Source organism: Phodopus roborovskii, unplaced genomic scaffold (genome assembly GCF_943737965.1).
Source record: "Phodopus roborovskii unplaced genomic scaffold, PHOROB, whole genome shotgun sequence".
NCBI lineage: Eukaryota > Metazoa > Chordata > Mammalia > Rodentia > Cricetidae > Phodopus > Phodopus roborovskii.
Genome location: NW_026125281.1, coordinates 13,023,041 through 13,037,741, shown reverse-complemented (window position 1 = coordinate 13,037,741; position 14,701 = coordinate 13,023,041). Strand labels below are relative to the sequence as shown.

The 14,701-nt window shown below is 47.5% G+C and overlaps 1 protein-coding gene across 2 annotated transcripts in view; it reads left to right on the top strand.

The window, feature by feature from the left end:
• Positions 1 to 14,701, top strand: part of Chd7 (chromodomain helicase DNA binding protein 7) — a 180,021-nt gene that overhangs the window by 52,824 nt on the left and 112,496 nt on the right. For both annotated transcript variants that reach the window (XM_051197332.1, XM_051197325.1), the window contains exon 2: positions 5,842 to 7,656. In XM_051197332.1, coding sequence (XP_051053289.1) covers positions 6,013 to 7,656 — 1,644 coding nt within the window. In that variant the 5' untranslated portion in view covers positions 5,842 to 6,012. The remainder of the gene's footprint in view (positions 1 to 5,841; positions 7,657 to 14,701) is intronic.

Sequence of the window (14,701 nt, the reverse complement as noted above, 5' to 3'; positions counted from 1 at the left end):
TACCTCAGATGGAATATTCGGGCAGAGGGAAAGGATTTTGGGGAGTTCAGAATGGAGGGGTATTTGGGCATCTGATGACAGCATGTACCCGGCCACACTCAAACATTTATACAGGGTCCAGAAAGCCAAGGGAAGGCTTTTAAGGATTTCACAAGAAGCAAGAGATGATTCAGTACTACTACAGAGGATTGGCCCATTCTTGGGGCTTGGGAGAACCTGAGCACCTACCAGTTTTATGTCCTTCTGTGTAGCTGACTGTGTAGCAGGAGGAGGAGGATGAAGAGGAAGGAAGTGGTGGTCCAGGTCCAGATGGACCTGAAACACGGTGAGCAGATTGAGCAAGAATACTTGAAGGGATTTGCTGGAAAGGCAAGCTCCTTGAGGATGGGGCCACATCTGTCTGGCTGAGCATCATATATGCAAGGTGTCAGATAGCCGCTTGCCATCTCACTTCCTCAAGATTGCTTATTATCTGGTGAAAACAGTGAAAGCCATCAATGCAATCCTTTTTAAGGTTTAAACTTAATTGTGTTCTGAGGCTCAAATTTAGGGTCATATACATGCCAAGCAGGTATATGTACTTCTGTCCTAAGGTGCATAACCAGCCCCATGGTTTTCATTCATTCATTCATTCATTCATTCATTCATTCATTCATTCATTCAGTGGTGTTTTTGAGGCAGGGTCTCATTCGGTAGCACAGGCTTGGACTTTGATGTGTAGATCAGGCTGGGTCTTGAACTCACAGAGATCCGCCTGCCTCTGCCTCCTGAGTGCTGGGATTAAAGGTGTGCGCCACCATTCCCAGCTCCCAGTTTTATTTTTCATACATTATTTGGACCGAATGCTGGACTTCAAAGGGAACTCCCATCTCTCTAAATATTTTTCTGTATAGTTAGAATTATTCCTGTCGCAGCTAAAATGATCAAAAATGGAAATCTGTGTTAGGAAATAGAGAGATTTTATAGGTTGAAAGTGTAGTTAGAATGGACGTATGGGAAAATACCATATGCTGTATCACAAGGGATGGAATTGGCCTTTGAAATAAACAAACTTTGTGGTCAAGGATGGGTGCTACTCAGTATGGTGTCTTTCTAGGAAAGGCCTTCAGGAAGAAATGAGCAGCATTGCCGTCCGTGGGCAGGCTTTGTGCATTGCCTGATGAATGGCCCTGAGCACTTGAATGCAGTTTGTAAGAGTAGGAACTGTGATTTTAAATGGCAGCATGTGGCTAGTAGCTGCTGGCTTAGGCAGCACAGTCATAGCATATCCGCAGTGCCCAAGCAGATAAATGAGGAAGAAAATGTGGCCTTGGCCAGAGAGTTCCACAAGGGCACCACTTGGTCCAGGAGGCAGCTCTGTTGCTGACTGGTGAGGAACTGATGTTCTGATGTTCTTTGGAGGCACTTCCTGAGTCCTTCATCTGGATGGTGGTCAGTTGGATAGATGCCCTTCCCAACAGCAAGCGTTGGCTGTTGGAGGCTGTGTTGGGGTAGGGAACTTTCGGTTTCAATTCAAGCTCAGCCACGGTGAGCCCTGTGTGTCCACCTATCTACCACCACACGGATTCTCTTCTTCCCTTAAGAGCTGTCTCTCTGATGCCTGTGTGGCCTCTTTCTGTGTTGTGGTAAGGGTACTGATGTACCAGGACACACCTTTGGAGACTGATGTATGCTTCCCTCCTGCCAGAATCTGACCGTTCTTCCCAGGTCCTTTGCAGCAACCAAGAAATCCTCAGTATCAGAGGCCAGCCTGATCTACAAAGCTACACAGAGAAACCCTGTCTCGAAAAAGAAAAAGAAAAAGAAAAAGAAAAAAAAAAAAAAAAAAAAAAAAAAAAAAAAAAAAAAAAGAAAAGAAAAGAAAAGAAATTCTCAGTATCTCTGCAAATACCCCATGACTTCACCCTTACCAAGGTGTGCTGGACATTCATGGCAGGGTTCTGACATCTCCATGGTTGAACTAGAGGGAATGTTTGCATTTATCTGTTTTGAATTTATCTGTTTCCTTGCTGGGTTTCTGGTCTGTGCCTGTGGCGAGAAGTCTGCAGCATTGTGGTATACATTAAAACTCAAGTGCACAAATGCCTTCAGAATCTTGGGGGTAATTAGGAATTGGTTAAATGTTGTGAGGTTGGAAAGCCACTGCATTAAGTAATCAATGTGATACTGGATAATAAAAACTAACAATAATGAAGTCATTGTACATTCTCAAATATTTATAACTTCTCATTGACTTCTTGTGTGTCCCTGCTTGCTCTGCTAATTTTTTTCTTTTTTTAATTACGAAAATTTAGCAATGCTGTGATACTAAAGGTCGAGCCATGGTTTCGTCCATGCTCGGCATGCAGTTCTGAGCTACATTCACAGCTCATTGTTAGTTCTTTGTGCTGTTTACTTGTTTAGTATGCCTATTTATCCCTAGGGAAAGCACCAGTAGTCAGTACCTGCTTCCTTCCCTGATGTGCTTGTTCCTAAAAGTTAGACTCTGTGGGAAAAGTTCTTGAAAGGAATTGCATTTGCTTCTGTTTGAAGAAGCATTGTCTTTCGGACTCATCTCTGAATGAAGTAGACCCAATATTGGCTTTGGGCTTTGGCCCTTATTCATCATGCTGCTGTCTTATCCATCCATCACTTTGCATTTTGGGGAATGTTTGTCATTAAAAATAATTTTTTTTTTTTTAAAGCCACTTAGTCCCATTGTTAACTCACCTGTGAAGAGGAGCGTGGGGCGAAGGCCCAAACGTGCTCATCAGCTGGGGACTGCTCGGAGCTGGCATTGTCCTGGGCTTCTGCCCACGCTGATAGTTCTCTCAGGTGGCATTTCATGTCCCCTTCTCACCTCTGAACACACACACACACACACACACACACACACACACACACACACACATCTTGTATGTGAACTCTCCTTCAGTTCATACCAGGTTTCATAAGGATTAAATGGAAAGTATTAAAATTTATTTCACCCTTTTGGCTACTTTTAATACATAGCTACTAGAAAGTGAACTTTTTTTTTTTTCCTGATTGTGACTCTTGGGTGTGGCCCCCTTGACAGTAATCTGTAGCCATAGGCAATGTGGACATTGAATGTAGAGAAAGAAAAGACTTCAAAGTAGAGTTTTATTGTAAACAGGTTAAAAACCCAGAGGGTTATATGCTGCGGACCTGGGAAAGTGGGCATTCAGATGGTCCTAATCCAATAAAAAGATGACCAAAATCAATTAATTAGGTTAGCTCAGGGCAGAAGTACGGACCGGACCATAGTCACTGATGGAGTTCTGTCACAGTTGCCAGCGGGTCCTAGAGGTCAGAAAAGGAGCGAGGTGGCGTTGGCGGCGTTGGGGGCGTTGGCAGCCCAGATGTTAGCAGTCACTGCAGGCACACTGCCGAGCCACAGGTTTTTAATTTCGCTGCCTGGGGCACACCTGAGTGTGGTCACAGCTGCGGTGGGAGACATGCTTACTTGATACCTACCATATAATGCTGGTAGTTTTCGTGCCTCCGGGAGCGGATTCTTAATGGGAACAAGTAGGGAACCGGAAGGAGGAACAAAGCCAAATGTCTGGTGTAATTACTCTCAGCGAGGCCCTGTTTTGTCCCTCGTCATGCCTGCACAACTTCCTCTCCCCTTCTGCTGGACCCTTAGCTGATAAAAGCAAGTGCCACCTCCATGGCTGCCCCTCCAAGCTGGCTCTGTGATGCCCTGGCCTCGATGGTCCTGCTGGAGAGAGTACCGGGGGCCTCTGTGCCCCCTTCCACCCAGGGCAGAGGGGGCCAGGATTTATCCAGGCTGTGGCTCCTGCCCTTCCCCCCAACACACCTGGTGGGCCTCAGCAGATGAACTGTCATGATATGAAGCAAGGTTTTCCAGAACATATAGATGATACCACTTTTCCTCAGCTGATGTGTGAAGCGGGCTGCTTGGCAGCCTTAAGCTGTTCTCAAGTCCATTGCAGCGTTTATTTCCGTGAAAGTGAAGAATGAACCTTGGGTAAATTTACGAGCACTAACTTTTTAAACTTTTTAGGTTAGGCATAATAAATTCAATATATCAATATTTGTTGCATTTGGCACTGGAGGTTTCTACTCCTCGCCTGGAATTCTAGTCATTCCGTGGAAAAGCCGCAGATTTTCAACAAAATGGCATTCGTGTGTACCTGATTGTCCCCTGTCTGACCCCTGCTTTCGGAGAAAGTAGATCAGAACATTTGTGGCAGTTAGTGGCAGAGTGAGGAGACCTGTGACGGTAGCTGACAGCTGTCACCTGAAAGCGAGGGACCTGGAGGCCCTCACAGTTGTCATGTCTGTAGTGCTGACAGTGAGCCGGACTGTTGTTTACATTTCCATAAACAGCGCTTCCTCCGTGTTCCGAATAGGTTAGAATGGGGCAGGTAGAAGAGGGTTTGGTCTGTCTCACTGGGTGTCTCCTCAGCAGCGTCGCTTCTTATAGAAGAGCGCCCTGGAACTCATGACAGAGTTTGTCTCTGGCATCGTTAGGATAGGCGCCTTCGGTGCTCCTCCATCACACAGTGCTTCCTGTGCTTGTAAGAGGAAATCAACGAGTTAAATTCCAAAGATGTCTGAGATTTCAGGCATTTTTCTTACGTGAATTCATTCTTTACTAGCTTGTTGATTCAATAAGCAGCGAACAAAACCACTCTTCTGTTTTGGTTGTTGAAGCATTCTTGAAATCAAGCTGGTTATTCTAATCTGACCCCAAATGCATGAGAAAGAGTTAATGGAGAAGGGAGAGGGCTGGGTAGCTAGCTATACTGTTAGCATAGGAGGTGAAGGATGCTCCAGCTAACCCCACTTCCTCCTGCTGAGTCCTGCTTTGTCCTATCAGGGTTTGAAAAGGTCTGGTGGATATTTTTAACTTTATTCTGTTAAAGTAGCATCCAGTTTTGGCTAGTTTCTGAAAAGGCCTGTCTCTACCAACAGGGATAGTCATCGGCTACCAGCTAGTTTCCCTGAGTGGTCACTTGGGGTCTTCAGCCTTCACCAGAGCCGGTGATGGAGCATAATGAAGCTGGTGTCTGGACCCTGCTACCATCCGCCCCACAAATCTGGAACGTGGTGGGCCCGGAGCCATGAGTCAAATCGGTCCTCGTGGAGAATGAAAGCTTTTCTTGTAGTCCCTTTCTGAATCTTGTCTATTCCTGCTATTTATTAAGCATAATGAAATTATGAGTTTATTGTGCTGTGCTCAAGCGTGCTTTCGACCTGGTTGTGGGCACTTTCTTGTTAGAGGGCCTCTGTTGCAGTTACACAGTAGGATGTGGGCTGTAAATGTCTAATTTGTACAAAATGACCGATTTCGGTATTTGTATAATCCTCCAGTCAGTTTAACGGGGTTGGGTTTTTCACAGCCCGTGCGTGCATGGTGCTGCGCTCCTCTGATCACTCTGCTCTGGGGAGCGAGGTTAAGGGCGGCTGTTGGTAACCAGAGCATTTCCAGGGCTTCCCTTCAGCAGATGGGTTGCTTGGCTGCATTCATACATCTGCTTGCCTGCTGTGGCAGCTGCTGCTGCTCCATGTCGGGTTCTTTTGTTCTGTTCCATCCAAGAACGGAATGTGAGGAAGTGTAGTGAATGGATTAATTTAAGGTTAAGGTTAGTGTTTTGCTGGCTTTCTACGTAACTGATCATAATGCGTCTGGTAGAAGCTAATGAGTTTCCCTTAAAGTGAACCAGATTTGTAAAATACAGCTCAGCAAGGGGCCTAGATTAGTATTGTTGATGGAAGCTAAATTCAAATGTGGAAAATACTGGCGGCTCTTATCATTTGTTCCTAATTCTTTGTTTTCTCTTTTCTTCCTTCCTACCTCCTGCTCCCTTCTAGGACCTATATCCAGTCCTCGCCTGACACTGCAGGGTCCAGGAGAATTAAGGAAATTTAGAATGACATGAGGAAGATTAGTTAAGGATTATAGGCTTTGAGGACAAGCACCTCATTGAAGAAGCACAGACAAGCTCCCAAGCTGTGTTTGGAGGAGCCGTGTGTTGGAAGAAGATGGCGGATCCAGGAATGATGAGTCTTTTTGGCGAGGATGGGAATATATTCAGCGAAGGCCTTGAGGGCCTTGGGGAATGTGGCTACCCTGAAAATCCAGTGAACCCCATGGGTCAGCAGATGCCCATGGACCAAGGTTTCGCCCCCTTACAGCCGTCCCTTCATCATCCTTCCACGAATCAAAATCAAACCAAGTTGACCCATTTTGATCACTATAACCAGTATGAACAAAAGATGCATCTGATGGATCAGCCTAGTAGGATGATGGGCAGTGCCCCTGGGAACGGACTGGCGTCTCCCCACTCGCAGTATCACACCCCTCCCGTTCCCCAGGTGCCGCACGGAGGTGGCGGCGGCGGTCAGATGGGAGTCTACCCTGGCATGCAGAATGAGCGGCACGGGCAATCTTTCGTGGATAGCGGCTCCATGTGGGGCCCTCGGGCTGTTCAGGTACCAGACCAGATACGAGCCCCCTACCAGCAACAGCCACCACAGCCAGCTCCGTCGGGGCCGCCGCCGGCACAGGGCCACCCGCAGCACATTCAGCAGATGGGCAGCTATATGGCACGTGGGGATTTTTCCATGCAGCAGCACGGCCAGCCACAGCAGAGGATGAGCCAGTTTTCCCAGGGTCAGGAGGGCCTCAGTCAGGGGAACCCTTTCATTGCCACCTCAGGGCCTGGCCACTTGTCGCACATGCCCCAGCAGAGCCCGAGCGTGGCACCCTCCCTTCGACATCCAGTGCAGCAGTTCCACCACGCCCCCACCGCTCTCCACGGAGAACCCGTCGCCCACAGTCCCAGATTCTCCCCAAACCCTCCTCAGCAAGGGGCCGTCAGGCCGCAGACCCTTAACTTCAGTTCTCGGGGCCAGACAGTCCCCTCCCCGACTGTAAACAACTCAGGGCAGTATTCTCGATACCCTTACAGTAACCTAAATCAGGGATTAGTTAACAGTACAGGGATGAATCAGAACTTAGGCCTTACAAACAGTACTCCAATGAGTCAGTCCGTACCAAGGTACCCCAATGCCGTAGGATTCCCATCAAACAGCGGTCCAGGACGAATGCACCAGCAGCCCATCCACGCCAGTGGCTCACTTAACCAAATGAACACGCAAACTATGCATCCTTCACAGTCTCAGGGAACTTACGCCTCTCCACCTCCCATGTCACCCATGAAAGCAATGAGTAATCCAGCAGGCACGCCTCCTCCGCAAGTCAGGCCCGGAAGTGCGGGGATGCCAATGGAAGTTGGCAGTTATCCAAATATGCCCCACCCTCAGCCATCCCACCAGCCCCCGGGTGCCATGGGACTCGGGCAGAGGAATATAGGCCCTAGAAACATGCAGCAGCCTCGACCATTCATGGGCATGTCCTCGGCGCCAAGGGAGTTGACCGGGCACATGAGACCAAATGGCTGTCCTGGTGTTGGCCTTGCAGACCCGCAGGCAATCCAGGAACGACTGATACCCGGCCAACAGCACCCTGGTCAGCAGCCATCTTTTCAGCAGCTGCCAAGCTGCCCTCCACTACAGCCCCACCCAGGCCTGCACCAGTCTTCCCCTCCACACCCTCATCACCAGCCTTGGGCACAACTCCACCCGTCACCCCAGAACACCCCGCAGAAAGTGCCTGTGCATCAGGTAAGGAGACCTGCCTGCCTGCCTGCCTGCCTGCGCTGTGGCGGGAGAGCCAGCGCGGGCTACTTGTCTAACAAGCGTCATGGAAACTGTTTCCTCATGAACACCTTGAGTTTTTAGCTTGTAGGTTGCCTCCATCCCCACGGTTGCCTTCGTTTACTCCATTTACTCACTCACTGGCTCATCCACTCAAGAATCCTTTAATCCCGATGCCCTGGGAATTGTGCTAGGTGCTAAAGCTGGAGATAATGCAGTTGACTGAAACTAGGCCACTCATCAGAAAGAGATTTTGTTTTGGTGGCCATCTCCTTCCTCCTCCCCCGCTTTCCCTCTTTCTCTGTTTGAAGAACATGCTGAAACTTGGTTTCGAGCAAAAGTTTGTGCGTTTAGCACCCCTTACCTCCTTTTGTTTATTCTCTGCAGTTAGCTGTGCAATACACGTTTCCACAGTAGTGCATATTTACCACTTGCCCAGAGCGTGAATTTACGTTGTAGGAAATGGCAGCGATTGGTAATTTATAGGAGTTGGTTTGAGATTTGTGTGCCGGCATTGATGGAACTCAGTGGTTTTGTAAGTCCAGATTTTCGTTAGCTCTCCCAACTTATATTTGCAAAGACACCCCTCCCCCCTTGTGTATTTTGGTCTTCATGACCGTGACCTGTGAAAAGCAGGGATCGTTTTATGAACAGATTTTTCTGAGTGAGTTTTCATGCCCCAGACCTGCACGTCTTCATGGGGCAGGGGCACCGTGGGTGACTTCAGCTGTAGGGCAAGCTGCTTCTTCCGGGTGGACGTAATCATTGGAAAACATGGCCTGTGTGTGAAAGATCATGGGTGCTTATCCGACAGATGTCCCGGAAGAGGAAATACCTGGGAAGGACGAGTGCTTGAGATTCCAGTCAAACTTACCTTAGGGAAGTGATCCCTGAAGACACTTCATGTGGTTTTAAGGTGATTTCCCCAAACGTGCACCTGGAGTTGAGCCTTCTGCATGGAGAAAGGGGTCAGTGGGAAGGCTCCGGCCAGGAAGCGAGAGCCAGCTGTCCCGGCCTGCAAAGGCAGTTGGGAGCAGACTAGATTGAAGTTGTGTGAAGCAAAGGGCCCGCCCTCATAGAGAATTCAGAACACAGGCCAGTACAGTGGGGCGGAGGCTTCAGCCGGCCCTGGCTGACAGGGTGAAGGGACAGTTGCTCCAGGCCGGTACACCCTGTGTCTCAGGAGCACTGCAGAGGTGGTATGGCACACGCATCTGGTGCCTGGGTCGAAACCGACTTCTCAAGAGACAGAATGGTCAGCCCTCTGGGCAGGGACTCTGGAATCTGCCCTTACTGTTTTCCTCCAGGATGCTCGGAGGATGACAGGAAGACGGTCCACTGAGCAGTTGCCATCGGACCCCAAGGCCCTGATGGAGAGCCAGCTTCGGGGCCATGTTTCCTTCCTGTCGTCTACTCAGGGCCAAACACGTTGGTGCTGTCCTGAGGTGGGCCAGCCTGGGCACCTCCACGGCAGGAAGCAGGGACTTAGCTTTGGGGAAATAGTTTTAATCCCGGAAGTGGAAGCTCTCCTAGTGAAAAGGGGATCCCTCCAGAGCTGGCCTCGAATCTCTCACCCCAGCAGTTGGTAGGGGCTCCCTGAGGAGACTGTGGTTGTCCCCAGGGCAAGTTGCTCTTTTCCAGCTTTCCTGAGCATTCAGAAGATGGTTTGTATACTCTGGCTTCTGAGCCGGGGACCAGTGCTGGGTGACCCAAGGGCACTGCTCTCTATGTGGGCGGGCGTCTCAGAAGACAAACTCGGTGCTTTTGCAAGACTGTAGACATGAACATTTGAACTGTGTTTCTTTGCAGGTTCAGTTTTGTTCGTAAGTTTTCTTGGTATTTACTTCTCCCCCTGGTGCTTAACTTTGCATCTTCTTCAGGTTCTGGGCCAGTAAGTGGTTTTGAAAGTCAAGTCAGAAGGGTGTTTGAATCCCTGCTGTCCCCATACAGCTTGGTGTCACTGCCCAAGTGATTTAACCCCCCTGCATCGGATGCTTCAGTGACACAAGAAAAATGGTACTAGTCCCAAAGGATAGGATTAGGTCGCATAATGAACAGCCTTGGCGATGCCCGTGTGTCTCTAGGTTGTAGTTGTGACACTCAGGCTTCTTTTCCTAATTGTTATCCATACTGAATGTCACATGTGATGGAGTTCCAGATTGTGCTGAGCATCTGGGAAGCTGTTCTGTTAGTTTGAAATCACCACAATTATACAGACTTTCTGACTTGAGTTCCCCATCCCTCACCCCAGTTTTTGAGACAGGGTTTCTCTCTGTAACAGCTCTGGGTATCCTGGAACTTGAACACACTCTGTGGTCTCGAACTCATAGAAATCCATCTGCCACTCCCTCCCAAGTGCTGGGATTAAAGGCGTGAGCCACCACCACCTGACAAGTTTTTCCACTTTTAGAAAGACAAGTTGTACTCCTTAAATATTCCATAGGTTCTGATTAGTTCCTTTATGAATTGCATAATGCCTACTATATCTAGAGATTATTTTTGTCACAAACAGTAAACGAAGGGAAATGTGGGATCAAAGGCTTATCGACTGAAAATGCACGAAACCACGTTGCTGTGCGTGGTCATACTCATTAGTGGAAGATCCAGACTTGGCATTTTGGTAAAGTTTATGGGGAAATGAAGACTATAGCTACTAGTTCTTTTTCCGTAGCTTATGCAATGGTTTTGAAGCCCTTTCAGATTCCTGAACACCCATGGAAACTATTGGGGAATGTAAACTCCACAACAGTTACATTATGTGGGCTGCTTGTATTGCTATGTGCTACCCTAGAAATTCAAACTCAAGTTCAGAGTTGGAACAGATACTTGGTTTGTGCAAGGCCCTGGGTTGCCATCTTCCCACCCCCATCCCTGTGCAGCCTGTGCAAATCACGGTACTGAAACAGTCCACGGCCTGTTTGCCTGTTTGCATGGAGAGAAAGCAGAAACTCAGTGTCTGAAGTAGCCACAGACCCTCCAGGGGCCCCTGCCATAGTACTTAGAAATAACGGTGTGAAGGAAAGAACAGGCTTGGAGCCTGAACTTTTTTTGGTAGTATACCACACGTTTTTATACCCCTGCCTTGAACAACTTCCTTAGCCTCGGGGCCTTGATTTCATTATCTGAAGAGAGAGGTTTCTCCTCCTTGGCTGGAAGCAGGGCGGTATTAGCAGTAACAACTTGTAAATGCACAGTGGCAATCCAGAATAATACACTGTCCTGTAGCAAGTGTTGAGGCTTACTGCTTCCAAGTGTGCAAGTGGCTTCACTATTTTAGTGTCAACGTTTGTTTGACTTTTCCTTGATTTCAGGGAACATCTCTCAAACAATGGAGGTAGCCTCTGTGCTTCTGGGTGAGGGAGAGGAAACAGCTTTGCTTTCAGGGAAAGAACTCAAGTGGAGGTACTGCATGAGAAGGATAGAGAGCATCCTTAGGGCGTATGGGGGAAGTTCCTATCCTTGTGAGATGTGGAGGATCGGTCTGAGTGGAGAGCAGGATGGATAGAGGGTGAGGGAACCAGCTTAGAAAGCTGTGGGTACAGAATGGCACAGGCCTTGCATAGCTCATGCACTGACATGTGACATTGAGGCACAGGACACATACTCTGTGTCTCTGGGAGGTTTGCAGAGTGGACATAGCACGAGGAGAGGGAACGCTAAGTGTGAAGAGAACGAGGAAGGGTTAGTCAGAATAGACATCTTTGCGTGTACTGTGTGTGCACCAGGGTATCATTGTTCATTTGCAGAGCTCATCCAAATGGATCGTCCTCAGGTTACAGGCATGTCCCAAGTTGCTGAATGATTTCTGCTGCACAGTTCCCCCAGATTTCCCAGTTCCTGGGCTGTTCTCTCAGATGGAAAGTTCTGGTGGACATTTTAGGATCTGAAACTTTGTGTTCTAGGATCAGTGTGACTTTGATACTCTCGTGTTCCCTTCCTTAATTTGGCCCTTAACTATCTTAGTTAAGAGTTTGACAGTGGGTAATAATACTTCTGTGTCACCCCCCCCTCAACCCCCCAGTATTCCTAGAAGCAAATAAAAGAACTAGAAGAGCCAGTGGTACTTTTAAAAAATGTCTTTCTGTGACAACTTAAGAACAGTCTTAAAACCCTTTTGTAAAACCTTTTTCTGGAAGCTTGAGTTAGTCCTCTCTTGGCACTGCATGTAGTCAGTGTGGGTAGAATTGTTGGCGACCAGTTAGTGAACCTGTGGGGAAAGTTGGCCATACATCTCAAGCTGCATATATGGGAGTTGTAATTTGAAAATGGAGGAAAAAAAAAAAAAAAAAAAAAAAAAAAAAGCCCTTCTTAGTGACAGGCGCATGCAACCATGACTACTACCTATGGCGTCACTTACGAGCAAGATGGGAAATTGAAGTCACCGTGCATAAAGCCAGCTTCTGACATGGATGGCATTCAGAGATGTTTCCAAGTGCACACACCTCCAGAGAACTGCCGTCCAGTTAAACCTCCGTGGAGCAGCTGACCCTCTGCAGGAAGTACGGTTGCCCAGCTTGCTGGGTTTGGGAAGGCTCTGCCGGCAGCAGCCTATGACTTTAACCAGGCCCTTCTTCTGTTGCATTTGCTTAAGCTTCGGTTCCATGAGCAAAACCTCCCAACGCCTTTCACTCTCCTGGCATTTCTTCATCCCCAGAGCTGATTTTCCTCAGAGGTCCGGACTTTAGTGAGTTAAAAATAAAACTGCCAAGTGTAGACTTTAAGTCCCATAGACTGGCAGCAGGAATGCCTTTGAGATGGCTGTGTCTCTAAGATGGCTTCTATTTTATAAAAAAAAAAAAAAAAGGACTGTTTTCTATGACTATCAAATTTGACAGAGTTTAGTTCATTGGTTCTCAACTTTCCTAATGCTGTGACCATCAAATGCAGTTCCTCATGCTGTGGTAACCCCCACAACATAAAACGATTTCATTCTATGTCATAACTGTAATTTTGCTGCTGTTATGAATTGTAATGTAAACATGTAGGATATCTGAAATTCGATCCCCAATGGGGTAACCCCTAGGTTGAGAACTGATGGTTTAATTTTTCAGTTATCTTTAAAGTTTGACATTAGGGCCACTGCTAGATGCCCCCACGGAGCCAAGTGACTTTTATTAACTGTGTGTGCCTGTGTGAGTTTATGTGTAGCACATGCATGCGCAAGCCCATGGTGGACGGAAGAGGGGATCAGCTTCTTTAACTGGGATTGGAGGAGGCTGTGAATCATCCAGTGGTTGCTGGGAACCAAACTTGAGACCCCTCAAGGGCAGCAAGTATTCTTAACACAGAGCTAGCGCTCCAAACTCCTAGATCCAAGTTTTAGATAATTTTTGAGAAGGGGTCTTGCTTTGTAATTCAGACTAGCTTCAAACTCACCGCGTGTAGCCCAGGTTAGCCCCAAACATATGATCTTTTAACTGATGCCCCTGAGTGCTGATATAGGCCAGCGCCTTCATGCCTGGCTAAAATTCATTGTTAGATACTGCAGCTTCATCTTGTATCTTGGGTGCCTCCACTTAACTACCTTTTAGGAACTTTATCATTTACGCTACACCAAGCACTTTGTTAAGGGTAGTGATTGGCAGTGGGGTGTCAGGGGAGGGGAGGCAAAGACTTCCCTTTAGGTAGGTAGGGAGTTGCCATTCATTGGTCCTTGAAAGGTAGGTCGCTGGGATTTCACTTGTTAGGCCTCCAGGAAGCTTAGAGGTGTCTGTCTTGTAGGAAAACAACTAGTGTGTCTCTGGAAGGCCGCTTCCAGCCATTTTCAGGATTTTAGATGGAAATGGTGGATGGATACTGTGAGCAGTTAAATTTCTGTCAGCACAGGCTCGCTCTCTGGTGCTGTGTGTAGTACTGTTCCTTGTTCCCTCATGAAAGTGGTTCTCCAAGGGCAAGGGGAAAGCCTCCTTTTTACCAGGAATCCCCCACCCAACTGTACTTTTCATCCTTTGAGTGTTTATCCTTTATTTTAGCCACCATTTAGAAGGGGGCAATCTGGTACTATAGAACATGCTTGCTTGGGAAAGTGTTAATGAGTGCACTGGGAGAAAGGTAGGGAAAATCATTGGTAAAACTGACCCGGAACAATTACCTTAAATCTTAACACCCTAAGGTTACTCTGCAATCTCCCTAGTTGGAGCTGTCAATCTGTAGATGGTTTGTTCTAGGGAAGCAAAGGGGGACTGCCTTCATCTTCCCCTGCTGCAGAATGCGCCCTCACCCCAGTGATTTAAAATCAGTGTAGGTCAGGATCAAATGTGGGAGTGGCTTTTACTTTTGCCTGACAAATAGAAAAACTTCCCCATTATCTGAGTGTGGTTCTTAGTGCAGTACCTAGAGTGACGTTTCATTTTATTTCAGTTTTTGCTTTACTTAGTCATAGAATGTTTTCCTGTAATTTTATTTTTTATTTTTTTAAACACTTAAGCATAGAAGAGAAATTAAGAGAAGCTGGTAAAGTACCAAAAAACAGACACAGTTTTACAGATTTGATACCGACACAGAGGCCATTTCCAATACAACAGAAGTGACGGCCAGGCAAGACTGCAAGGCGGTTCCTTGCCTCTTGTTTTAATGTTTAAATGAAAGCTGTGACTCAGGCCGTGAGCTGAACACCCTCTGGTGTTCCTTAATGAAGAGTGTACTGTTGCTGGGCGACTGTGTTTGTGACTTGACCTGTTCTCCATAGTTTTCTGGGGTTTTTTGTATTGTCTTTAAATTGTAAGACCTTAAATATTACCTAAGCAAAAGCTTGGGCTTTAAGGTCTGAGCAAGTGATGTTAATCCCAGGATGTGGTGAGTGGGGGATGTGTTGGGGAGGCAAGGAGGCATGTCGGGAAACCTTGAGGGGTTCTGAAGGACACTGTCCCCAGGTAGTTCCTGGGAACAGAACTCTCATCTGCCTGTCTCCTGATAGGTCAGGCCACACAGGAATCCCACCCTCACACACTGGTTTTCCTGGGCTTCTAGCAGCCTGGCTCAGGGTAGGTGATTAGGAGACCACAGATGTGTT